Source organism: Hyaena hyaena, unplaced genomic scaffold (genome assembly GCF_003009895.1).
Source record: "Hyaena hyaena isolate Hyena2069 unplaced genomic scaffold, ASM300989v1 scaffold_94, whole genome shotgun sequence".
Lineage (NCBI taxonomy): Eukaryota > Metazoa > Chordata > Mammalia > Carnivora > Hyaenidae > Hyaena > Hyaena hyaena.
Genome location: NW_024080726.1, coordinates 1,063,730 through 1,089,653, shown reverse-complemented (window position 1 = coordinate 1,089,653; position 25,924 = coordinate 1,063,730). Strand labels below are relative to the sequence as shown.

General features: G+C 48.0%; 1 protein-coding gene across 1 annotated transcript in view; it reads left to right on the top strand.

Annotated features, from left to right (window-relative positions):
• Positions 1 to 25,924, top strand: part of PEX14 (peroxisomal biogenesis factor 14) — a 145,260-nt gene that overhangs the window by 105,681 nt on the left and 13,655 nt on the right. Inside the window, exon 4 of the mRNA XM_039235009.1 lies at positions 10,831 to 10,959. Within this exon, the coding sequence (XP_039090940.1) occupies positions 10,831 to 10,959 (129 nt within the window). The remainder of the gene's footprint in view (positions 1 to 10,830; positions 10,960 to 25,924) is intronic.

Sequence of the window (25,924 nt, the reverse complement as noted above, 5' to 3'; positions counted from 1 at the left end):
GTCCGACTTCAGCTCAGGTCATGATCTCACGGTTCGTGGGTTCGAGCCCCGCGTCGGGCTCTGTGCTGACTGCCAGCTCAGAGCCTGGAGCCTGCTTCAGATTCTGTGTCTCCCTCTCTCTCTGACCCTCCCCTGCTCATGCTGTCTCTCTCTCTCAAAAATAAATAAAAACATTAAAAATTTAAAAAATAGCAACTTATAGAATGGTAAACACTATTCCATATATATACCATGCTATTATTTGTACTACACACTCATACACCTACACACACACACACCTATACACGAATATATCAAAAGTGTATTAGATGGGCATAGGAAAGCACTTTCATATTCATAGACTACCTCTAAAAGGCACGTAAGAACCTAGTAGCAGTGATTGTCTCTGAAGATCTAACTGGATGGCCAGGTGGCAGGGGTGGGATGGAGACAGTCTTTCACTGCGTGTACCCTTTTGTATCTTGAGATTACAGACTTTAACTATGGGAACATATCTGTCAAGTGTTAATTTTTAAAACAATTGCTAAAAATCCCATAGAAAGGTATTTTGCAGGATACTGCTGTATTGCTTCTCAGCAAGTCTCGTACAGCCACATTTTTTCCTTCACATTGGAACAGATACTTGGTTTAACACCAGATGACATGGTTGGCTTTGCATAAGGGTGCCAAGACGTATGGGGGGAAGTTCCCTGTGGCAGGGTGTGTGGGAATGCAGTGATGAGCAGACAGCAAATCCAAGCCTCCTGTGTCACACCCGCTTGCAAACACAACACTCCTTGAATGGAACGGTGGGTCCCTCCCTGCGGCTCATAGTGTAATTTTCCTTCTCTCTTTTCTTCAGAACGTGTAGAAGTTGAATTCAGATTAAGTTAAAAATGATGCAACTCTCCTGCTTCCTTTTGTTCTTTTTTTTTTAAATGTAATTAAGATCAAGCTATGAATATAACATCTGCTTTTTATGTCTTAATGTATCAGAAGCATTTTCCCATGCCATCAGAAATTGTTCATGAGAATGTGCGCAGTCGAATAACAGCACGTTACTGAAATGTGTCCTAATTTGTCTGCTCAGTCCTCTCCAGACATCTACATTGTCCACATGTTTTGCTCTTCTTCTTTAAAAAAAATTTTTTTTTAACATTTACTTATTTTTGAGAGAGAGAGGGACAGAGCACAAGTGGGGGAGGGGCAGAGAGGGAAGAAGACACAGCATCCGAAGCAGGCTTCAGTCTCTGAGCTGTTAGCACAGAGCCCGATGCAGGGCTTGAACTCCCGAGCCGTGAGATGACCTGAGCTGAAGTCGGATGCTTAACCGACTGAGCCATCCAGGTGTCCCAAATGTTTGCTCTTCTTAAAAATACGGTGAGAAACCATCTTTGTATGTTAGTTTTATACTACATTATTTTTTCTGAGACGTTAAATCGTTGAGTCAAGAGGTTATGAACATTTTTAAATACCCTTGAGTAGAGTGCTGAGTTGTCTTCTAGAAGCTTCTCAGTTTGCACTTCCACAGTACCCTTGCCAGCTTTGGGTATTCTAATACAAAAAAAAGTCATTTTTATTTTGAAAAGATTCAATCTTAACAACTTTACCAACACATCTGAACGATATGCCACAAGTCAGGGCGGGATATCAGTGTTTCCTTTCAATCTGAACAGACTTGGAAAGCTTCCCCCATGTTGTCTGGAACCCTGCCTGTTTCCACCTGCAGGCACTGGGACCCGAGATAGACTGCTTTACTGTCCCTGTAGCTCAGCTTCCTTACCTGTAAATCGGGAGCCAAAGGGGGCCCCCCTGCCACCTCTGGCCACACGCTTACACACCACATGGGCCACAGGGTCCATGGACACAGTGACGTGGAGCCCTGGAGTTGCGCCCCTCGGTGGCCCTGCTCAGGGTTAGTACTGGGGTTCAAAGAGTCAGAAATGTACAAAGCTCCAAATACTACTTTTTGACAGTTGGGTTTAATACGTTTTGGCTATTATTTCTAGGTGGAGAGTGAAAATGCGAATCATTTTTAAATTTTCTCTGTGCTTTATTTTCCATGTTTTCTGTTGACATGTATTTTTACTGTCAATAGGTAAATATGCGTATATATTTACAGATCTTATGTTTGTATATTATATGGTACTACATGTCTTACCTTATAGATAGAAGACAGACAAAGTACCCTTTCAACATAAGAAATTGAGGTGGGGGGAGGAGGAGGGAGGCTGCCGTTTAACCAGGTAAGGAAGGCGAGGTCTTGGCTCTCACATTGCGTGGCAAAATAAGCTTCCAAATATTTATGGATTTGGTTGAGTTCTAAATATTTATCTCAACGCTAGTAATGTTGACTATAGCAACCAACACCAGATTCATTTGAGCTACACAAATAGGTGGTGACAAAATAATTTATGTACTGTATTGACCTGTTAGGATATAGCATGGTTTAATGTGTTAATACCAGGTTAATATGAGAACTTAAAAATAAATCTGATAGCTGCATGGTAATTTAAAACTTTAGGAAGCAAGTTGAATGCCAAATAATAAGCCTTCTGATCATATACTTAAGATTCAGGACGTTAAAGAAAACCCCAAACACACCGGCGTTACAGTATAGCTGGGTGACTGAGGTGCGTCTCCGTACGCTGAGCTCTTGTGCCAGCGTTTTCCTTAAGGAACAAAAATCCCCCCCTTAATTATGTCCGACAGTAGAGTTGTTTCCCAAATCCGTAACATATGAAACAGCGTATGGCTGTCCCTGCCGTCGCAAAGCCAATGTTTGTTTTGTTGCAGTGATGGAAACATTTCCATTGGTGAAGCAAATATTTAGAGCTGAAAGAAACATTTGGGCGGCCAGGATGTGTCAAAATAGAACAGATGCCTGCCTTTTAAAAACACACATTTAAAAAAAAAAAGAAAAGAAAAGAAAGAAAGCCACCTTGTACTTGGCTGTTGTGGTTACAGCCACAATGGGTTAAACAAGAAATTAGAAAATGTGGATCTCCTTCTAATCCTAATTTCTGGGCACATCTCTGTACCTTTTTGTGTCTTGGTTTTTCACTTCGAGAAAATAGGGATAATCATTTTAAGTGATTTTGCTCATGATTCAGGGTCCCCCCCCAACATTCTCTTTGTTCTTAAAAAGTAATCATCACTTTTGAACCGGAAATATATTCACGTGGAATACACTTCATAAGCATAGACTGTGAACAAAGTCTGCCTTCAGTCTCTGTCCCCAGCTACCAGTCCCCTCCCTGTTTGTAACTAGTATTACCTGTGTCCTCTCTCTCTTTATTTTATGCATGTACACACAACTAAGTAGAAGTGTGTGTGTGTGTGTGTGTTTTACACATAGAGGCTCTGTATATCCTTTACGTTTTCACCCTGTGCTCTGTATATACTTTTTGTTTTTTATCTTTTTTGAGGCGATTGATTTTAAGTTTGCTTATTAAGAATGTGCTAGTGTGTCACATAGAGGGGAAGAGGCATGTTAGGCTGCTCATGTTTGACACTGTCTCCTCCCCCCCGTAAACATGGTGTGGAGAATTCGGTTCTGCCTCTGGGGCTCACAATGTGCTGTGGGTAAGTCGGTCACTGTCCCTTTCCAAGTCCTTTTCTCTTGATTTTTATAACAGAAGAAAAAGGAAAGAATAAGAATAGGAGATACACCCAATGGGCTCTAACTTTTCTCTCCAATCTGAATTTCTTGGTTTGGTAGTCAAAGGTGATTTCTTTTTTTTTTTTTTTTTGAGACATACTTCACTGCTTCGTCTAAAACAGGAGCAGGATTCAAGTACTGTTAAAAAGCGTTTGTTAATTTGGCTTTTCTGCATATGCACAAACATACCTTCGGCTTACCTGGCCCTTGGCATTCAAGTAGCTGTGATTCCTGATTATCACACCCTTTGGTCCTTAAAGATATGGCTCCTTCCCCAGGACTTGTTCAGTGCACCGTGGGAGGGCTGACTTCTCAGCCTGTTGCCGAGGACCTGCTGGCTCAGACTGCTGTTCGTGACAGCCGGCAACAATATTTGCCATGCTATTAATCCTTCGGAATTGATGATCAAATAACAAAATCAACTCCTCTTTGTTTTTGTTTTTAATTTAGCCGAGACGGATTAAAAGAGGGGAAAAAACCCTTTAGACTATAGATCTAAAAATAGACGTCATGGATGCTGATTGGAAACCCTCCCAGTCTTTCATATGAGAGATCTCAATTTGTGTGACACAGAGGGGCAGCTCACTTCTGTCTTGTTCACCAGTTATACTACTCCCCAGAGAAGCCCAATAAATTTTATAGGGAAGTTTCCTCCTTATGCGGAAGGAGCTAAGCTCAGTGACTGGTGTGGCTGAAGTAATTTAGGGCTCCAGGGGAGTATGTCTGCCTTGTGGAACACCGTAGCCGTAGTAAGTGTGCAAAAACTTGTAATCTTGGTCGTTGATACTCCCAAGCACTGGAGCCTGTGGTCCCAGCCTGTCTGACTTGGAATGGAACTGCTCCCCCAAACTTGCATGTAATTCACTGCCCAGACGCTCCCTCTGCCTGCCCTACTGCTGCTGACTGCGAAGCTCGCCCGCTGCTGCGTGCTGGCGTTTTCACCACTAACCGTTTGAAACCTCCAAACTTGGACTTGGCTCAGTTTTTATGTCTCTCGTCTGCCTCTCTGAGACGCCGAGAGATCCTCTTCCACTGACATCAGGAGAGCAGACCGCCTTCTCTTTTTAGACTTTCCAGTGAAGCAAGGTGGCCCGCTTCCTCAGGCTTGAAGCTAACAGTGCAATACATTTTGCACTGGCTTTTTACTCAGTGATTTATACTAGGAGACGTGGCTGGGTGATATCCAGTGTCCTTTTGTCTTTGTGTTTATTTTTCTTGCGCATTTAATGTATTTAAAGGATATATTGTGTTTATGGCTCACTGGGATAAGGAGGGGGTTGGTGCAAGTTTTAATGAGAGGTCCCTGGCTCCCTGTGTTGAGAAGAGAATTATATTCTCGATTAGATATCTTTCTTTCTTTCCTTAGGTGGCAGGAGGCAGTGTTTTGCTGCTTTTTGAAATAGCATTTCTATCTAATGATTTTTAGAAGGGTACTGAGAGGTCGTTCAATTTCAGGACATCAGCAGCAACTTTTCTCCTGTTGTTTGAACTTTCCTCATTTAAGGAGACCGGGAAGTCCCGCGTCTTGTTCCTGAATTTCCCTATCAGTATCGGATGGTGGGGACCAGCCCTACCACCATCGGATCAATTTTTATAAAAACTATTTAATTCGGGGGTAATGTTATTTGGAACTAGTTTTCTCAAAAAACTGTCTTCACCGCCTGGGAATAGTTAATCAGTAGAGGAGAAAGCACTCGGCTTATTTGCTTAATATTTTAACCAAGTGAATTAGACAGGTTGGGGGGCTGGGGGAGGGGGATAAGAAAGTGGGTGGGGGAAGCCCCATAAACAAGGTGATATATAATATTTTTTTTGTTCTCCTTTTAAATAAATACCGATCAGCTTTATGTTCAGAGACAATAGGAGCCGTTGGCTTAAATTTGCAGTTTACTGTATTTATGGCTGTAATATCAAGGTGCTGCCGTCGTAATTTCATGCCCCAATGAGAAGAGCAAGGTCGAAGCAAATGCTTCCATCGGCATCTGCTAACACACTAACTCATAAACAAGGCCCGCCTGGATCAGGTGGCACGGAATAATACAGGCTAATGAAATACAGCACAGCTTTCCATTACTGTTAGTTTTTACAGTGTCGTCATTACGTGTAATTTATGTTTAAAAAATTCAATTTTATACAAGGCACTGGGAAATAGGGGTCTGCAGGTCATCCAACGACTTTTAGAGGCTCTGAGAGTCCTTATTGTACTCTACCTTTCCGACAAAATGTTAATAAAATAAAATAAAAACACTTTTTTCCCCCTTTCCCCTCCCCTAGCTTTTCTCAGAGAGTTGATTTTTCTTTTAATTTGGGGAGTATTTTTAGCCAGCTGTCTTCTCTGCCTCATCTCCTCTCAGAGTGTGTGCACTGGGAGATAACTAGTGGTGTTCTCAGAGAGGTGACCCCCGCACGGTCTCCGCGCGTCCCAGATGAATCACCCGAGTCCCATACATGGAGGAACTGTGATGGGGGAGGTGGATGGCCCGAGTGGCCAGCCCGCAGCCGCCACCCTTTGTCGCAGGCCCTCTGGCCCGTTCCCTGATCCCAGTCAGACTTGATGTTTTTATTATAAAACTCAGGCCAGGTTGGAAGGTGCCGTCGGGCGTTCATTACCTTGCTCATTTCCAAACTATTCCTAGCCCTATGTCCCTGGTGTTGTTTGACCTAAAAGACGCAGACAGTACTGCTGTCTGCTGTCGTCTGTCTTTCTGCTTCACCTGCACAGGGCCAGGCCCCGTGGCAGTGCTCAGCGGTCACTGGGGACAACATTGAGGTGACTTATTCTGAGAAGCCCTTGCACAGCCAGTACCGCAGGAAAAAGGCAGCTCTTCCCAGTGCCCAGTTTTGTCTGAGTCCGTGCAAAAGGACCCGCAGCAGCGCCTCCCAGCCTGTAGGCTGCGGCTCACGGAGTCAACCGGTTTGGTTTTGTTTGCATTTTTCTTTAGAAAAAGAAAACAAATCTGTCTTCTAGGGGATACAGATAAGCAGGTGTGGCACCCCGAGGCCGTTTGCTTCAGTTGCTGCAGCAGTAAAACGGGGCTTTATTAGTCAATAGCTTGTGGGGCTTTATTAGTCAATAGCTTGTAGCTTGCTCACTGGAGTTCTTTTAAAAGATTCCCCCCCCCCCAGAAAGTGTTGGAAAAGAAGTCTTTGGCCCAGCTTTTGCACAGGAGCAGTGTCTCCTTGGGAAGGGCACTGCTCTGAAAGTAGATTCCAGAGAAGAGAAAGAACAAGACGTCCACCTGATTCCGGGTGCTCACGACCTTCACCTGCACGATCAGAATTGAGAGCTCTCAGTTTTGCCCTTCAGGCAGCTGTGGCCTCATGGGTGAAATGGCCCTGCCTCTCAGAGGCAGGCGTCCTGGCTTCCTGCTCACTTGGGACAGGTGCCCTCGCCCCTTTCTCTTCCTATCGGCCAAAGCTAGCGAGCGGGTGGAATAACTGAGCGGGACTTTCTTAGTTTTACTCTCTATCAGCGATATATTTTAATTGTCACAGACCAGGGCTGATAGCTCTTGGAATTGGCAAGTGGCAGAGGTGAAGTTACTGAAAGCATCTAAATGCAAAGGGCTGATGATATCAGATGATGCAAATTGACACCCCAACTAAGGGAGATTTTCGGCTTTATTGAAATTGGCTAATTCTCCAGAAGGCAGCAGCGAAAGGAAGACTTGAGGCAGCCAGGGAAAGGGAGGAGGTTTGCCTGCCACAGGACGGCGACACCCTTCACCCCCATGTCTGCTCTGCTCAGCCCTTGCTCGGGTCCCTCTGCGGTTAGATTATTCCTTGCAGATAGCAATCAACTGGAAGGAAGTGTGTGTGTCTAATTTGCATGAGATTATTTAAAACAACAACAAAAAAAAGGTCTGCATTAGTCAGGGTGATGGTAAACAACGCAAAGAGATGCCTTTTATAATATAGCCAGTGCCTCTGCGTTCACAGGCAAATATAATTCACTTCCAATTGGCGGTTTCCTTTATTATTCCTTTTAACCTTTTGGGTTCTGCAAGGACTCCATCTAAGCTCTCCACCATCTGTCTCGTGGGGATGGGTGGGAACCTGGATGTTCCGCGTGAGTCCCATGCCAGCCCCTCTTCCCTGAAGGCAGGCTTGTTTCAGGACTGGGAGCCCATGACTGGGTAGGTAACGGCTGGGTCCTGAAAGAGAATACCCCTCCCTTCCTGCCGAGACTGTGAGTCCCGGATGAATTACCTGAAGTGCACAGAGTCCTGAACCTGGTCTGTCCTCCCCAGGCCTGGGCACTCCGATGGAGACGACACTAAGGGAGGCACAGGCAGCCGTCTGTGAGACGGCTTAGGATTTATTGGGAGTTAGACTATTAGAACGAGGCAGGGACGCTCGGCCCTTGTCTCTCTGGGGTCGTTCAGAAAGTTGCCCGGGTGTCATTTGCAGATAGGATCCGGGCGTTCGGTCGGCTCTCACCCGAGGCTGGGGTGCCGTATGGGGGTGAGAAAGACCATTTAGTGCTTCTCTCAACCTTTCACCAGCTTCAAGACTTAGGACGGAATTTCGGAGCCTTCCCTGTGTAGTTTCTGTGCTGGGGTGGGGGGAGTCGCCAAAGCCCTGGGCTGTGGGGGTTGGGGGGCAGCACCACGCCCTGACTGCTGTGCTCAGAGGCACGTTTTCACCTTCCTTGGGTCTTAGTTGTTGTTCTTTATCTGGTAAATGAATACAATGGCTGGGATAATGGTCCAGCTCTGAAATTATATTATTCAGTGAGATCATGAAAATGCTGATTTTTTTTTTTTTTTTTTTTTACAAGAAGAAAAGTGATTCATTTTATGTAACTAAATCAAAGTCCCAGCCCTCCGGAGCACTAGGGATATCAGAATTCCAGCCAATGTAAATTTAGAGCATCAAATGATAAGGTCTCTGAAAAACAAGAGCTTGGAAGGAAGTGCTGATGCCCTTTAAACCACAGCCTCACTGGTGGGCTCGGCTGCAATAATGCAAGGAACATGTTTTATTAGGAAAATAGGCTCCGTAAAAGCTCAGGGCCAGAGGGCAGAGCCGCGGGCAGGGAGTGCTGTCCCTTTAACCAGCTGCAGCTCCCGGGGCCGCGGCACAGCCCGTGACTTACTGTAGATTTCCCCAGCGCTAAACATTATCGTACTTGTTTATATTTGAAAGAGCCAGAAGGGAAAATGAGAATGCAACTCAATGCTCCTTTTGGGAAAATTATCCTCATTTGCAGCCAGCGGCTGACGAGGCACACGAACCACCAGGTTTATGAAAGTCCGTAGCGTACCAGTGACCACGAGCTCGAGCTGACGCCGCACGCGCGCACGGCTCCGAGCAGCTGATGATGAGCTGGTTAGAGTGGGCCTCCCCTGCTGGAGCCCTGCAAGGGGTTCCCCGCCCTCTTCAGAAGCTGACTGGAGGGCACTCTCAGGCTGGACAGAGCCCGAGAAGCACATGCCCGGGCTTCGTGGGTTTTCCTTCTGTCCAGCCCGTTTTTCTCGGGAGGCCTTGAGAGCAAGCTGGGCTGTATGGGAGGAGGAACACCCCCTACCCCCCACCGCCCACCCCCCACCCCCCTCCCCCGTATAGCCCCGCGTCCTCAGGGGTAGCTTTTGTATTTGAAGGCGCTCAGTGCCAGCCTGTTGAGAGCCTCATCAGTCTGTTGAGAGCGGGGTGTGCTGGGGGCCACCCCAGCAGCGCTCGGGCTTCACCGCGGGGTGGCCTTGGCCACCACTGGCTGGCTCCTCTGTGTGCTGAGGGGGAAGGGACAGAGCTGCAGTTTTAGATGGGGCCAGCCCTCAGCCACTCAGCAGAGGGAGGGAGACAGGGTCCGGGGCCGTTCAGAGTAGTTCAGGCCTTCTCCCTGACTACTTACCTAGGACTGAAACGTTGCAGAGGTGCTTGGCCAGCTACGGGCCAGTGAGGTGTGGGCAGCCCTGTGCTCCGGAGCATTAATGCGCCCCATCTATTAGCCCCTGGGCACAGAGCGTGTGGCAGCGCACTCTGGAAGATGCTGACCCTCTGAAGCTCCTTGTACTTCATGTACCCCCGGGGGCAGATACACCGTGATGCGGCCTCTAATGGAGAGCTGCCGACCAGATGGGGAAAAGCTCTCGGCTCTCGTTTCAGAGCCTTATGAGGCAGCCGCACTGGATCCTGGGATTCCTGGAGCAGCACGGCTGGCCAGAGTGGTCTTTGAGGGCTGCCTGTGACCTCCCCGCCCGCTCTTGGCGGCCCATGCGTTTTCATACCCCCTGTACCCACTTCTCGGGCCCGGCCCACAGGGAAGTTTCATGCCTGTGCATCACACCTCATTCCTGTGCTCCGGGTTGGCTGGTACCCACGTCTTCTCCCCACGGAGCCGGGGGCCCCTGTTGGCTACAGCCCTATGTGCCCAGTGGAAATAGGGTCTTCGCGGGCACTCACCGGCCTTGTGCTCTTCCCTGGGCGGGTCGTCTGCCCAGGCTGTAGCCACTGCAGATGGCGCCCTGCTATACCCTGCCGTCCCAAGCCGTGTGCTTTAGTGTCAGGAGGATTAAAACAAAGGGAAGCAGAAAAGCTAGCCAAAGGCAGTACAGGCAGCCTGTGTGAGGCTGGAGCAATAACCATCTGAAAGTTTGGGCCTGGCCTTGTTTTGATCTGTTTTCTTGTTTTATTTTCTTCTTTACATTCTATATCCCATTCATACTAATCACAGTCAGTCCTGATTTTTCTTTTTATTTCTGCATTTGTCATAAAATAAAGCAAATTATTCCCGTCTTCGGAAACGATCGAGACTAATTAGTCGTCTCACCCAATAATTAGTTTTTTGTTTCCCTGTCTGTTTTCATGCATTATTGTTAGTTTTTTCCCCTCTTTTTTTAACACCATTACAGATTAAAATGAGCCACATTTGCAGTTGATGGTATCTGTTTTCGGGGGAAGAATGGAGAATTGCAGTACGGAGCGACTTCAGAAGCAGCAATAAACTCAAGGATAAATTAAGGAAATTGAATGAGCCACATTTGGAAGCAGTGTTGAGGCTAATATTCTGTCGCTTAAGGTTAAATTGCAACCGGGAGAGGTTCCGGAGAATCCGAAATCGGGGAGGAAACTTACCAGGATGCTAGGCACTCTGTGGCTCGAAGGGTCGTTTCTCAATGAAGATTTCGTTGCGGCCATGGACAGTGGCAAAAGGTATTCACCTGCAATTTTGTCCTCTTCTCCCCCAGGGCTGACAGATGAAGAGATCGATTTGGCTTTCCAGCAGTCGGGCACGGCTGCCGAGGAGCCTCCGTCCTTGGGGCCGGGCACACAGGTGGTTCCCGTCCAGCCCCCTCACCTCATTTCTCAGCCGTACAGTAAGTCACCCGCTCAAACGCCTCCTGTAACCTTGACTGGGGTTGAGGATTCCGGCCAAAGAGCGGTGCTTCCCATCTCCCAGACTCCTCAAGCAGAGAGACTGGGACGGGCAGACAGCTCTTGGGTTTTTCCAGAAGAACGTGGCACACCCAGATCCTCTCCTAGAAAAACTTTTGAATATGTGACAAAGGTTTAAGAAGAGACAGGGGACCAGAATAAAGGAGTGTATTGTGTTGTTTCATGTATTTGGGTTACAAGCAAGAATCTGTAGACATATTTCTTGGTTCTGTTTCCAGTTTCTTACATGGTGCTTTTGCATGTCACTCTTCCACGAATAAGAACATGAACGCCTGATTCGTGACTGCATTCTCGCTTGCTCACTGAAATCCCTTCTCTCCTAATTTTATTTTTTAAAGTTAATATTACTAGATTTAGGGTGATGTCTCCCACCCACCCCCCACCTGCCCATCTGTTCGTCTGTCCGTCCGTCCGTCCGTCCTTCCTTCCTCCCTCCCTCCCTCCCTCCCTCGTCCTGGCTACATCATGTATATTTATGTGTTGACAGTCTGTTAGACAATTTCAGACTAAACGTAAAGGTCCTTTTTGAGTGTAGCTTTTAATTATTACATGAGAACATGACCCACGTTGTTTTTAAGTGAAAGCTGTTTGAGGAATAAAGGCTCCTCAAACTAGTAATAAATGTACAAACCTTCAAATTACAGCCAGAACCCCATCTTGAAATCACTTATAAAAAAGGTTAACATTGACTTCAGAGTGTTGGAAAACAGCTCAAGATTCGTGTCTTTAATGTAACTCAGCCTTGGATCCGTTGTCTTTCAAAGCGCCTTTTCTATAATTGTCTTCATTTTAATTGTCTATCTCAGAAGTTTTATTTTTTCAAAACACGTTAATTTAAAACCGTGGTAGAGATCAGATTTTGAAAGGCATGGCTTTAAATGCCAGGCTTGTTTGGACCCTTCCCACGTGGTCAGGAGCTACCTTCCGACCCTTGCTTTGCTGTCCCCCTTGCTGGCCCAGACATTGCAGGGGCCGGGGTGTCACAGACCTCATTTAGATCTGTCCTTTCTTTCACTTTCTGGGTGAGGCTGAATGGGTGAGGCCAAGTGAGCACGCTGCTGTCAGTGTCACCTCCCCCGTGGCCACCGTGTCTAGCTGACACCGGCGTGACGTGACCTCTGGGACCCGAGAAACGTTGCTCAGCGGTGGGCCTTGAGTTGGAGCTTCTGAGTCGGTAGCAACTACTTGTCAGCCTGGGCCTCACTTCTCCTCCCTGGCCAGCATTCTTTCCGATCTGTCGCGTTTGTCTTGGGTCACTGAACATACCCTCTGCGTTTCCTTTTAACCAAGGGCTAGGTCTCCACACTTTCTTTACTTGCGTCCCTGGGCCCAGCCATTTAATGGGATTTGTTGAGGACAGGCAGTGGCAGCTGGGGTGTAGAATTTTCTGAGATGCACATCTGTTCTATTCCAGCTGTTTCCTCCATGGCTTAAAACCATGCAGGTCTCTCGGCTACTTGGAAACTTCTTGCTCAGAACAAATTCTTCTGGTTGGTCACGGAGTTGGCCTGAAACACCATGCGTGCACCTACTTTTGGTAGACACAGAGGGTCATTTAAACTGTCGGCCCTTCTGAAAGAGGTGAAAGAAAGGGCTGGGGAGAGGCAGGGCCGTCATTTAAATTATGTTTCTGTCCAGGTCTCTCTGAGAAAAAGCATTACACGTTTAGGTATTTAGGTAGGAGTATTTTTAAGAGTCTCCCAGCCCTAAAAATAAAATACATCTTCTCAGAGACAGACTCCTTCCTGCTTTGACGCTAGTATAAAAACAATGGTAATGGCAATTTTAAACCCCTGAAGTTTCTGCTCGTCACTGCTGAGCTTCATGCCTCTGGTACCGCCACACAGTTCCTTACAGCTCCGGGGGTGATTCTACCTCTTCACTTCCTGTACTTTTGCCAAGAGGTGTCAAAACTGCTCAAAAAAAAAAAAAAAAAAAAAAAAAAAAAAAAAAAAAAAAAAAAAAAAAAAAAAAAAAAAAAAAAAAAAAAAGCTTGATTTTGATTAATATAGAGAAACAAGACTTTGCCTGACTGATAATAAAACTGATAAATGACATTTGAATTACTTGTAGCGGTAATTTATTACATAAAATATCTTTTATTTGACATGCGATTAGTTGCTGGAAGCATCACTCAATCTGACTAGTTTAAACATGCTCTAAAATGAACCCCAGTAAAAACCAGGGCTGTCTGCTGCTGGCGTTATGAAATATACTAATCCCGGAGTGAGGAAAAAATCTGACTTTAAATATTTAAATGATTAATTGGGTTTATATATTTTTTTTTACCTTTCTAACCCCCTTAATTACAAGCAAACTCAGGGGAGTTTCTGAACTAGGTGTGCAATCTGCATGCTTATCACTGAGGCATTGTCTGCGTCCCAGGAGGGATTTATGGCCTCTGCTCATGTGTGTTCCTGCCCAGTTTACATCCAGAGCCCTTGCCTTCCCATGCCTTGGCTCTTTAAGGACAGACATTCCATCTCTGAACCCAAGCCTAGAAAATGGGATTCTCTGGGCTCAGCCGCAGATGCTCACGCCTTGGGGGAAGGATAGCTTTTCTGAGACCACCTCAGGGAGCCCAGTGCCTTTGGATGATCACCTCTGGTCGTGACGGCCCTCTCCCGTGGCAGATGTCGCACTCTGTGCCTCTTTTCGTGTCCCTGCTCTTTGGTGAATGTGGTTGACCTTGAGATGGTAGTCACTGGCCTGTGTGTCAGCAAAGAGAACTTGGACACCTGCCAGAATGGTACCGCGTCAGTCCATCTGTGTTTATTAAGCACCCCCTGTATGCCCAGTATAGTATCGTTAGAGATACGAAACGTGATCCTTCAAAATCTTGCAGACTCTCTCTGGGATAGAGAAGATAAACTCTTAAGAAAAGATAATAGTATAAGACATTGTGATTTAATGCCAAAATTAATTACACAGACAAGAAATTCCATAAGAATACAGAAAAGAGAAAAATTAATGTGGGCTAGAGAAGTCAGAGAAGGCTTTGTGAAAGCAGTAGGAGGCTGACACCGAGGGAAACTCGGTGTCATTTGGTGTGAGAATAAACCAGTGTTGTCAGGGCTGAAAGGAAAGTCAGGCAGAGCTCAGGAAAAGTCAGGCTGGGATGCGAGAGGAAATCTGACGTTCTCTGCTTCTCGTTTTGCTTTCTTTGTGTCTGACTTTGAATCGGGAATCAGTATATGTGGACATCCGCGGTGCCTGCCCAGGCCCGAACATAAAGTTCTGCTAAATGCTCCACTGATTGGTTTGTTCCAACCTGATTTTTCTTCTTTCCTCCAAAGAAACAGAAGCAAGGTAGCTTTGAGAGTTAGGCAGGGCCAGTGTAAGTTTTCTAAGTTCATATTTTTTTCATAGGCTTAAACATTTTCCCTCACTACCAATTTAGGTCTTTCACAGACGGACCTATAGCTTCAGTTAGGGTATAAATGTGTGAGTTTAGTGAAAGGCTTTGACACTCGATTAGAAATCCTGAGAGTGCATGGTCTTAGTTTGCTTCTTCATAGCCCCATTTAGTAGCACATGCTTACCCTCGATTATCTTCATTCCTGGAGCAGGCACTTTTTCTTATATTCCTGCTCTGGGCCAGGCACCGTGCTAGACCCCTGAGATGAAAAGATTAATAAGGCCCAACTGCTGTCTCCCGTGTTTCCTGTCCAGTAGGAAAGGCAGTGAAGCCAAGAGCGGTGCCTATGAGGTCGATCCAGTCGAGGCCAGTGGCACAGACGAGGCAAAGGGGCACTTCAGAGAGCAGGGGATGTTTCACTGGATGTGAAGTGGCAGGGGGTGGGGTGGGGTGGGGGGGGTGGGGATTGGTTCATTGACCAGCCAAGATGGACGAGAGCATCCAGGCTAAGGCGAAAAAGGCACGTGGACGTGAAGCCATGTGATGCTGAGTGGCTGGAGCCTGGGACCACAGAGCCGGAAGAGAGGCCTGGAGCGGGAGGTGGCAGCCAGGTCATCACCCTAATGGAAGAACAGTCAAAAGCACATTGATTTTTTTTTTCCCTTCAGAATGCGTCGTCATCTAATTATTTTTGAGGCTGTATTACCTATTTGACGATACTGTTCGTAGACTAATAGTAAAGTTATTTGTATCATCCGAAAAGATGCTGCGTGGGGGATGAGGGAAGACATTCCCTGAGTGCGTTAGATGAGGCCGTGGTCCAGGCTCTTGCCCTCTTCTTTGCCGGGCCAGCTCATTGCTGTTCTTGGGATTGGGGTCAGTGGTCCGCTCCTCCAGGGACTCTTTCAGATGCCTCCATTCCAGCGGGATGGAGGTCCCCTCGGCCAGCTCAGTCCTGCTCACTTAAATGTTTATTCACTGTCTTTTCAATAAAATCATGAGTTCCTTGAATTAGAGGCAGTTTTGTTTTTTATTTAAAAATTTTTTTTAATGTTTGTTTATTTTTGAAAGAGCACAAGTTGGGGAGGGGCAGAGAGAGAGAGGGAGACACAATCCGAAGCAGGCTCCAGGCTCTGAGATGTCAGCACAGAGCCCGACGCGGGGCTCGAGCCCACGAACCATGAGATCATGACCTGAGCTGAAGTCGGTCGCTTACTGACTGAGCCCCCCAGACTCCTCTGTTTTGTTTTAATCTATAACCCAAGGCTGTGACTTAGCAGGTGCTCTAGAAATGCTTGTTGAATGGATAGACCGCGGTGGAAATGTGCTCGAGAATTCAAAGGCCATCTTGTGTTACCATCAGCTGGGAGGAGCTCCCCAGGGAATCCAGGGAATGGGACCTTCTGTGTGCTCGGCCGTGCAGGCTGTGGGAGTAGGGGACAGGCTTTGCCTTCAGGAGGCCATTTAACCACTTAGAGGGAAGCCCAGTGCTGGGGAGGGACGGTGAACACTAACCCATGCCATCCTGCTTGGGGTGAATGGCGAGAGCTTTTGTAATTTATGAAGACCTACCTCACTTTTTGCTTATATAGAAGTTGCTGGTTTGTATATTGAAGAAAACATTTCTCTAATTTTTAGGAAATTACATTTTTCTTCTTTTGTCCATGTGACCAGTTTGGAATAGCAGCTTTTCAGGAGTGAGTACCCTGTCCATTCTGTTTGTTTTGTGCCACACCCGGTGTGAAGCCGTGTGGGTGCCGCATAAATGCCATTTGTAGATACGGAGGAGGGCAAGTGTCTCCGGAAGGAACCAAGTGAAGAAACCCATCCCCTAGGTTTCTTCGGCCAATAAAGGTATCTGGTGTTGGTGGTAGATAGGATTATATCTTTGCTCACAGTGCACTGTGTTCACTTTATAAGATTCCTCAACAAATAACAGAAAACCCAAAATAAGAGTGGCTTAAATGAGATGGAAGGCTACTTCTCGGTTATGTTGATGTAGCCAGTTGAGGCTCTATGCTCCGCATCTCTGACGCCTGGCTGGCACCCGTCTTGTGCCCCAGCGTGACTTGCCCAGCTCCCACTCTCCCATCTGCTGTCCAGCCAGCAGGAGCGGGGTGAAGGAGGGAAAAGGACCCACCTCCTGGAAATTGCCCACGTCACTTTCACTTCCTGCCCCCTGGCCGGAGCTCAGTCACATAGCCACACCTGTGTGCACCAGAGGCTGGGAAATGCAGTCCTTGTCCTGGCGGGGGGGGGGGGGGGGGGGGGGGGCACATTCCCAGCTTTTCATCCCACAGAGAGCTCCAGTTAGAATGAATGCTGACTTCCAGAAATGGTGACCTCNGGGGGGGGGGGGGGGGGGGGGGGGGGGCACATTCCCAGCTTTTCATCCCACAGAGAGCTCCAGTTAGAATGAATGCTGACTTCCAGAAATGGTGACCTCTGGGTAAGAGGAGCACATGGCTTGTTGCAGTGGTTTTTGTAAAGCGTTAGCTGGTAAAGTAGGTGGGTTTAGGTAAAGTGGGTGCAGATTTTATTATTATGCTTCATAACATATAAATGTTATATTGTTTTGTATGTATCACAACTTCCAGAGGGCGTTTTAAAAAGTCGAATTTGAACTAAAAATCAAACTACTCTATGAACTAGTATATTGGGGGTATTTACCCAAAGGATACAAAAATATAGATTCGAAGGGGTACATGCACCCCGATGTTTATAGCAGCCCTATCGACAAAAGTCAAACTATCGAGAGAGCCCAAATGTCCACCGACTGATGAGCGGATAAAGAAGATGTAGTGTATTACATACATATGCACACACACATAAAGGAATATTACTCGGCCATCAGAAAGAATGAAATCTTGCTGTTTGCAGTGATGTGGATGGAGCTAGAGTGTATCGTGCTAAGAGAGTAAGTCAATCAGGGAAAGACAAATAGCATAGGAGTTGACTCCTATGTGGAATTGAAGAAACAAAACAGATGAACATACGGGAAGCAGGGGGTGGGGAGAGAACAGAGAGAAACAAACCGCAAGAGACTCTTAATGATAGTGAACAAACTGAGGGCTGACGGAGGGAGGTGTGTGGGAGATGCACTAAGTGGGTGAGGGGCACTAAGGAGGGCACTTGATGGGGCACCTGGGTGGTTTAGTGGGTTAAGCGTCTGACTCTTGGTTTTGGCTCAGGTCATGATCTCACAAGCCTGTGAGATCCAGCCCTGCATCGGGCTCTGTGCTACAGAGACCAGCAGCCTGTGCTCGTAGCCTGCTTGGGATCCCCGTCTCCCCTTCTCCCGTCTCCCCCTCTCCCGCCTCCCCCCTCCCTGCTTCTCTCCCACTGGTGCTCGTGCTCACAAAAAATAAACAAACAAACAACAAAAAGGGCACTTGTGATGAGCACTGGGTGTTGTATGTAAGTGATGAATCCCTGAATTCTCCTCCATAAACCAATTTTGTGCTGTATGTTAACTAATTAGAATTTGAATTAGAAAAAGTTTTTTTTTTTTTTTTCAAGTTGAATTTGAATTCTCAGGTCTTGCCTTTCCCTTTGGTCTCAGCTGCTAACAGAGCAGAGAGAGAACGTAGAGCCCCCGCTGCTGGGTCTGGTTCTCAATCACAGCTTCCCTCCAGCTCCACTCCTCATTTTAAAAATCCTAACAATGTTCTGCCCCCCCCCCCATCAGCTTTATTGAGGTATCATTTACCTAAAATAAAATGTACTTATTTTATTTGTACAATAAATACAGGCGTTTTTGACAGGCTTACACTCTCACGTAGGCATCACCACATTGTAGAACACCACAATGTAGAACATTGTAGAACAACAGTGCCCCAGAAGGTTCCTGTGCACCCTGTTCCCAGCCAGTTCGACTCTGGGGCATCCCTTGGTCAGCCATCCCTTGCTTCTGACTACTTTTTTTTGTCTCCTAGGGTCGTATATAAATGGAATCCTGTGGTACAGTACACCCTCTCCCATCTGCTCTTCCACTCAGCATAATGTTTTTGAGCTCTGTCCAGGTCTCTGTGCACATCAGGGCTTATCTCCTTATTACTGAGGGTATTCATGGTGTCGGGGCGTCGCAGTTTGTCCATCCATCAGCGGCTGGGCTTTGGGCTGTTTCCAGTTTTGAGCTCTTACCCTTCAAGCTCTTATAAACATTCGTGTACCAGTCTGTATGTTTTGTAGCTCTCGGGTCACTGACTGGGAGTGGGGTTGCTGGGTTCTATGCTAAGCGTGTCCCGAGAAGAAACTGCCAAACAGGTTTTCATGGCGGCCGTACAGTTTCACACCCCGTCAGCAGCGAGAGACGGAGCGGCTGCGGATGGGCGCTAACAGTTGGTATTCTCAGGTCTTTTTAGTGTCACCAGTTTTAATGTGTATACAGTGGCATCCCATAGTGGTTTGAGTTCACACCTCTGGGATGGCAAATCCCACTGTGCATCTTTCTACGTGCATATCCTCCGTTTGCACGCCCTCATTTGTGGAGTGGCTCTTCCCCTCTTTTGCCTCGTTTTTTAAAATTAAAAAAAAATTTTTTAATGTTTTTTATTTATTTCTGAGAGAGAGACAGCATGAACAGGGGAGGGTCAGAGAGAGGGGGAGACAGAGAATCTGAAACAGGCTCCAGGCTCTGAGCTGTCAGCACAGAGCCCGACATGGGGCTCGAACCCACAAACTATGAGATCATGACCTGAGCCGATGTCAGATGCTTAACTGACTGAGCCCCCCAGGCTCCTCTCTTTTGCCTCTTTTTTTTTTTCTTTAAAATTTTTTTTTTTTTTGATTTCTAGGAGAGAGAGAAGCGTGAGCAGGGGAGGGTCAGAGAGAGAGGGAATCACAGACTGAAACAGGCTCCAGGCTCTGAGCCGGCAGTCAGCACAGAGCCCGACGCGGGGCTCGAACCCACGAACTGCGAGATCATGACCTGAGCGAAAGTCGGACACTTAACTGACTAAGCCACCCAGGCGCCCCTCTTTTGTGTCTTTTTAATTGTCTTCTTGAGTTGGAAGAGTTCTCTGTGTCTTCTGGACTCACGTGCTTTGTCAGATGTGTGTGCTGTTTGTATCTCCTTCCAGTCTGTGGCTAGCTTTCTTTGTCTTGATGTCACCTTTTGTAAAAAAGATTTTAAATTTGATGACATCCATCTTTTTTTTTTTTTTTTTTTTTTGTATTCTTTACAGTTTATGGTTTTGATGTCCTCTCTGTGAAGACTTTACTTCCCCCGAGGTTGGAGAGGTTTTCTCCTAGAAGTTTATAGTGTCTGCTTTAATGTCAAGATCTGTGATTCATTTTTAGTTAATTTTTATGTATGGTGTAATGTGAAGGTCAAGGTTCATTTTTGCCTGTATGGCTATCCAATTGTGGCAGCACTGTATGGACAAAAGATTGTCCTATCCCCATTGAGTTACTTGTCTTTCTGTCAAAAGTCAATTGTTTAGGGGCACTTGGGTGCTGGCTTGTTGAGGGCGCAAGAGCTTGACCTACAGCAGGCAGACTCTCCCGCAGGGACTGGGGCTGGGTCTTCGTCGTCCCTGCCTGGGGTCCCTCGCTGGTGTCTGCATCTGGAGTCATAAAGACGCTGACGGAGATGGTGGCCCTCACCTGGCTCGCGCAGGACCTGACAGGACACCCCCACAGTTTGTGGGTTCATGCCCCATGTTGGGCTCTGTGCTGACAGCCAGAGCCTGGAGCCTCGTATGGATTTTGTGTCTGCCTCTCTCTCCCTGCTCGTGCTCTATCTGTCTCTGTCTCTCAAAACATGAATAAACGTTAAAAAAAGAAAAGAAAAGAAAAAGTCAATTGTTTCTATATGTATGGGTCTGTTTCTAAACTCTTCTTTAAATTGTTTTTGAAGTTTATTAGAGAGAGACAAAGACAGAGAAAGAGAGAGAGCAGGGAAGAGGCATAGAAAGAGGGAGACAGGATCTGAAGCAGGCCCTGTGCTGTCATCACAGAGCCTGATGCAGGGCTTGAACTCATAAACTGTGAGATCATAACCTGAGCTGAAGTTGGACGCTTAACTGACTGAGCCAGCCACCCAGGCGTCCTAAAAAATATATTTTTTAAACAAGCTACTGAAGCATATTCTACATATTATAACACTCACCCATTTCAAATGTACAGTTTCTGACTTCTGGTAACTTGCTGAGTGGTGCACTCCCAGTTCATGTTAGAGCACTTTCTTTCTTCCCTGTGAGATTCTTGTGCCCATTAACTGATCATCTTGCTTCTCACCCCAGGCAAGCACTAACATGCTTTCTGTCGCCGTGACTTTCCCTTTCCTGGACGTTTCAGGTAAAAGGAATCATGCAATATGTAGGAGGGAGAGGGAAACAGAGGATCCAAAGCAGGCTTTGTGCTGACAGCAGACAGCCTGATGGGGGGTGGGGTTTGAACACATGAACCCCAAGACCAGGGCCTGAGCCTAAGTTAGATGCTTAACCTGAGCCACCCCAGGCACCCATAGGTAGCTTTTTTTGTAGTGGAATTTATACACGGTAGGATTAATCCATTTTAGCGTACAGTTTGATGAGTTGTACAAATTGTTAAGTCATTTAACTCCTGTCACCAACACTCCAGTAACAATGTAGAACACTTCCATGACCCCAAAAAGTTTCTTTATGCTCTTTGCATCAGTCTCCTCCCCAACTTCAGGTTCCTTTCAACCAGCAATCTACTCTGGGTCACTAAACTTCTTACCTTTCAGAAATTGTCATGTAAATGGTATCATGAAGCATGTAATGTTTTGTGTCTGGTTTCTGTACCCTACTTGATGCTTTGAGACTGAGCCATGTAGACATACATACACCTGTCAAATTACACACACACACACACACACACACACACACACACACACACACTTCTATGACATATTCCTTCTGCTTCCCCCTCCTTCTCATATTCCTTTAAAAATGTAAAACCTGTTGTGAACTCCCAGCTGAATAAAAGCAGGCTGGGGGAGGGTTAGCCAAGTGGGCATAGCGTACTAACTCCCATTACTGCACACTGGATGTACCACAATGTATGTGTCCGTTGACCATCGAGAGTTGTTTGGGTGTCCAGTTTGGAGCTATTATGTATCATGGCACGGTGAACATTCACGTGTCGGGAAAAGCCTTTGTAAGCCTGTGTGCCTCCTCCTTTCTCAGCCCTATACCTGGGAGTGCATTGCCCTAGCCACACGGGATGTGGGTGTTTGGCTTTGTAAGAAGTTACGAAACTGTTTTACACAAAGGTTGTGCCTTTCGTCGTTCCCATCAGCACAGTGGGGGAATTTCAGTTGTTCCACATCCTTGTCTGCACTTGGTAGTGTCGGTTTACCGGCTTAGCCGTTTGAACATGTGATAGGATGTCATTGTTCTCATCATTTGTATCTCTCTAATGACTGATGCTGTTTTCACATGCTTGTTGGCCATTCCCATTCTTTCATGGAGTATCTCTTCCAGCCTTCCGCCCACACTGTTTTCTAAATCCTCTTTTCATGGGTGAGTTGTACAGATACAGCTCTTTATCAAATACATGATTTTGCAGATATTTTCCCCCAACCTGTGACTTACTCTTTCACTTTCTTGGTGGTGCCTGTTGAAAAGCCCAAGTTTAAATTTTTGATATGTCCATTTTATTCTTTTCTTTCCCCCTTTAATGACTCCTTTCTTTTTGTATCTGAAGATGTGTGTGCTCGCCCCAAGGACTCCTTCTCTAGAGTTTTCCATTGTCTTACAGCAGCTTTAGAGGTTTTGCTTTCTGGCTTCGGCGTGTCACCCGCCTTGAGTCCGTGTGTGTGTGACACGAGGTAAGGGTTGAGGTTCACTCTCCTCCCCGTGGCTCGCCGGCTTGTCCCGGCACAGCTGTCGCAGATATTATCCTCTGCCTGTGGAATGACCTGGTCCTCTTCATCAAAAATGTCCCTTGACTGTATAGCCTCGGCCTATTCGTGGACACTTCTTTCTGCATTCGTAGAATTTAATCAGAGCTCGTATATTTTGATCTGTGAGTGAGGATACAGATATGACTGTCGGGGTCCTTCCTGCCTGACAAAGACACTGCTGGTAGCACCGCAGCCTGTCAGAAGTGGAAAAGATGGTCTTTTGTGGGATGTTCACGGGAAGGGCCTTGACTTTTCAGGTGTGACCGCGCTGGGGCTCCCGCGGTACCTTTGCCGCCCGGGGCCTCCATTCAGAGCAGAGCCGTGGTGTTTCTCGGCACCGCGCTCCGGTTGGTTTGTCCTTCGGGCCACTGCCGGCCCCGCGCGCTGTGTGCCCCGGCGTGCCCCCACACAGCGGCCAGCCCCCCGCGGCTCGGCCCGTAGCAGCTGGTCGCCAGTCTCTGTGCATTTAGCCCCGCCGCTCTGTGCTGTAACAAGCGCCAGCTTGGCAGACTGGCTCTCTTCCAGGCCCTCACTGTGGAAGAGCCTGTCTTATTTAATTTCCAGGGTGGCTTGTGAGTGAAGCTGTTGGGATGATTTGAGCAGCCAGATAGGGCACCGTGTGGAGTCACAGCCCCGGCCTGGGTGAGCGCGGAGGGGACCCCAGCGAGGCTTGCCTGGTTGCTGGCAGCGCCTCGCCCTGCACGCAGGCTGCCGGCCCCCCCTGAGGACTTGATAGTTCCTCCCCGTCACCAGCAGCATGATCTTGTGACGCTTACTGGAGTGTGACATTTCTGTGGTATCAGTGAGTCCAGGTCCATGACTTGGTGGCCTCAGGTTCAACATCGCTGTGCTGCTGTGTGACATTCCCGGCCCCACGTCTGTCACTTGATGTTTGTTCTCACCTACTAGGTGAGACTTTCTTGGTCAGCAGAGGTTACACTAGAGGCGGTTTAGTTGTGTTCACAGACTGGCTCTGGAGCCGCAGGGACGCATCTCTCCTGCCCCCGATGGGACCACCACACGCGCTGGGTTCGCCTGAAACCTGACGCTTTGGGCAGGCAGACTGTCCCAGTCAGGCTAGGTGACAGAGTCCTTGGAAGGTCGAAGGCTTTGGGTTTCGAAGAGCCCTTTGCTCTTCTCTGCCATGATTTGGCCTCTGACCTTGTGTGCAGTTGTGCAGGCTGAACACTGCTGCCACGGGTGACTGCCTCTTCATTCTTCCTGAGAGACCAGCGATGAGGTGGTGTTGGTAAAGTGCCGGGCCATTCAGCTCGTTAGCCGGCCGTACCTGTCGGGGAGGTGCTGTGGGCAGTTTGAATTTGAGTGACAGCAAACAAACATGTCCCTGTGTCTCCATTCTTCCACGTCGCAGAGCTCTGCCTCCTTCAGTCATGGTGTGTGCTTGACGGGATGAGAAGCACGGCCTCGGGAGCCATCGGGCCGGCAGTGTGGAGCCAGGGTCTCTGGTCTCTGGCTTCTCTCCTGCCTTGTACGCAGCCAGCTGTCTGCTTCCAGCCCCATTCGTACTACTCCCCTATTTCCAAGCTAGAGCAGAAGGGTGACTGGCCCCATTTTCTGCCCTTGACTGAAGTTCTGGGCGTTTGGGGAGGGTGGGGACCAGAGAGCTGTAGCTCCCAGGTGCTCTGTTTCCTCGTGGGCGTCCACACTGGCCTTGGAGCAAACGGGCCCCAGGGTGAGCGGCAGGGAGACTCCAAGGGGTCACGGCTGGGGGTTTGAGCCGGTTTGGGATCAGGCCGAGTGCTTTCTCCATAGCCCTGCTCCGTTACCCTTTGAAAGCCACGGGCCGGGTCAGCGTTACCTCCCTCTTTCTTCCTCTCTTTTTTCATTTTGGCAGAAGACAGAATTGTATCACACATCTCCAAAACGAGTAAAATGGCATTTCAGCTTCTTGTCTTTATAGACTCTCTGAACTTTAGGAAAGATCATTCTGGTCCCTTTTCATTAATAATGAAAACCAAGGGGCAATAAAATGTTCTTAGCGCGAGCATGTCAGGAACGAGTCGCGGCGCGGGGGTGAAGGGTGCGGCCGGCGGGGAGCCACAGGTGTTGCTTGGTGCTTGAGGAGGTCAGAGCTCCGCAGAGGTGGCGGCCGCTGGAGCAGGGGTGCGGCTCCGTGGACCCTGGGACTGCCCGCATCTGCTCCGCCTTCCAGCTCTGGTACCCGGAATGAGCAGCTGCGCTTCTCTGGGCACCACATTTGCCGGAAAGAAGGACCCAGGCAAGCTTTGGTTCTGGTCCACTTTCTGGCCCGCTGCAGCTCTCCTCTTGCGGGATAGTGAGTGGGTATTTGAGAAGTCAGTGGCGAATAGGATATTCTGGACCCAGGCCCATTTTGAAGCTGCCCTGAGGATTTGGGTGCTCAGGGTGGATGAAAGCCATCCTGAGCAGCGATTCTTGAAGAGTGACAGGTTTACTCTGTCTCCACTTTTTCCTCCTAAAACTGGACTCGTACTGGACGTTGGACACTGCATCGAGGCACTCAGGGCGGAGTGGGCTCGGGATGCGACCAATGAGAAGGTCGCCTGGGACTCAGAGCCTCGTGGCTCCTCGGGGTCCAGGTAGAAATGTCCATCAACCTCAGTGGTCTCGGAGCTTTTGATTGAATGAGCCGCGGTTGCTAATCCGCGTAGATGCTTGTTGGGTGGGACGTTCACCACAGCAGAGCAGCAGAACTTTCTGGAGACAGTTTCTGTGACCCTGCACATCACTGCACGGCCCCGGGAGGGAGTGGGGATGCCCCGGCTTGTCATAACCCACCCCAGAGCCCATGCCACATGCCAGGAGACGCCGGATGCAGAGTGAAAATACGCTGGGAGGGATTTTTGCAGCTTCTGTCACGGACAAAAGACTGATTTTCCAGGCTCCTCCATCACTGACACCCTTGCCTCCCGCAAGCCCCCTTCAGCCGTATAAGAAGTTTCTACAAATTGATGAGGACATTGATAAAGAGATTGAGTAGAAGAGTAGGGGTCACATATAATACACCAGAGAGGACACCCAGGGCAGGGGCACTCAGTCCTCACTGTGACGTAGAGGCAAATGAAAACCAGGGTGAAGGACTCTTTTCTGCTCAGTACAGGCAGAAACCCGAGTGTGATGAGCCCGCTGTGCGCCGTGAGGAAGCACGTGCTCTTGGACATGGCTGGCAGGAGCCCACTGGGTCAGCCCCCGGGGTGGACTAGTTGACAGTAGCTTTCAAAATTGCAAATGGCCTGCACTTCCGACCTGGGCTCCTAGGGATTCACGGGCGCGGGTGTGCTTGGACGTGTATGGGAGGTGACATACGCACACGGTCCTTGGGGCCAGCGTTGTGTGAAACAGAGGCGAGAAGTTGGTGAGGTGTTGCTTAAATGGAGTATTAGGCAGCTCTGGAAAAACAGCAGAATGAGGACTGGGGCGGGGGGAGCGGGAAAGTAATGCGGATGCATGTTGCCCTAGACGTGCATACAAGGGCTCTGGCGGGACTATGGGCAGCTGTGCACCGTGGCTGCTGATGCCGGAGGGGGGCTGTTGGCAGTAGAATGATGGATGCCATGTGTGTGGACCATGTGCATCTATTAGCTCCTCACAAACTGGAAAACAGAAATGGGAATTGAGGGCTGGGGGGGCGGGTGCATCTTGGGAGTTTGTGCAG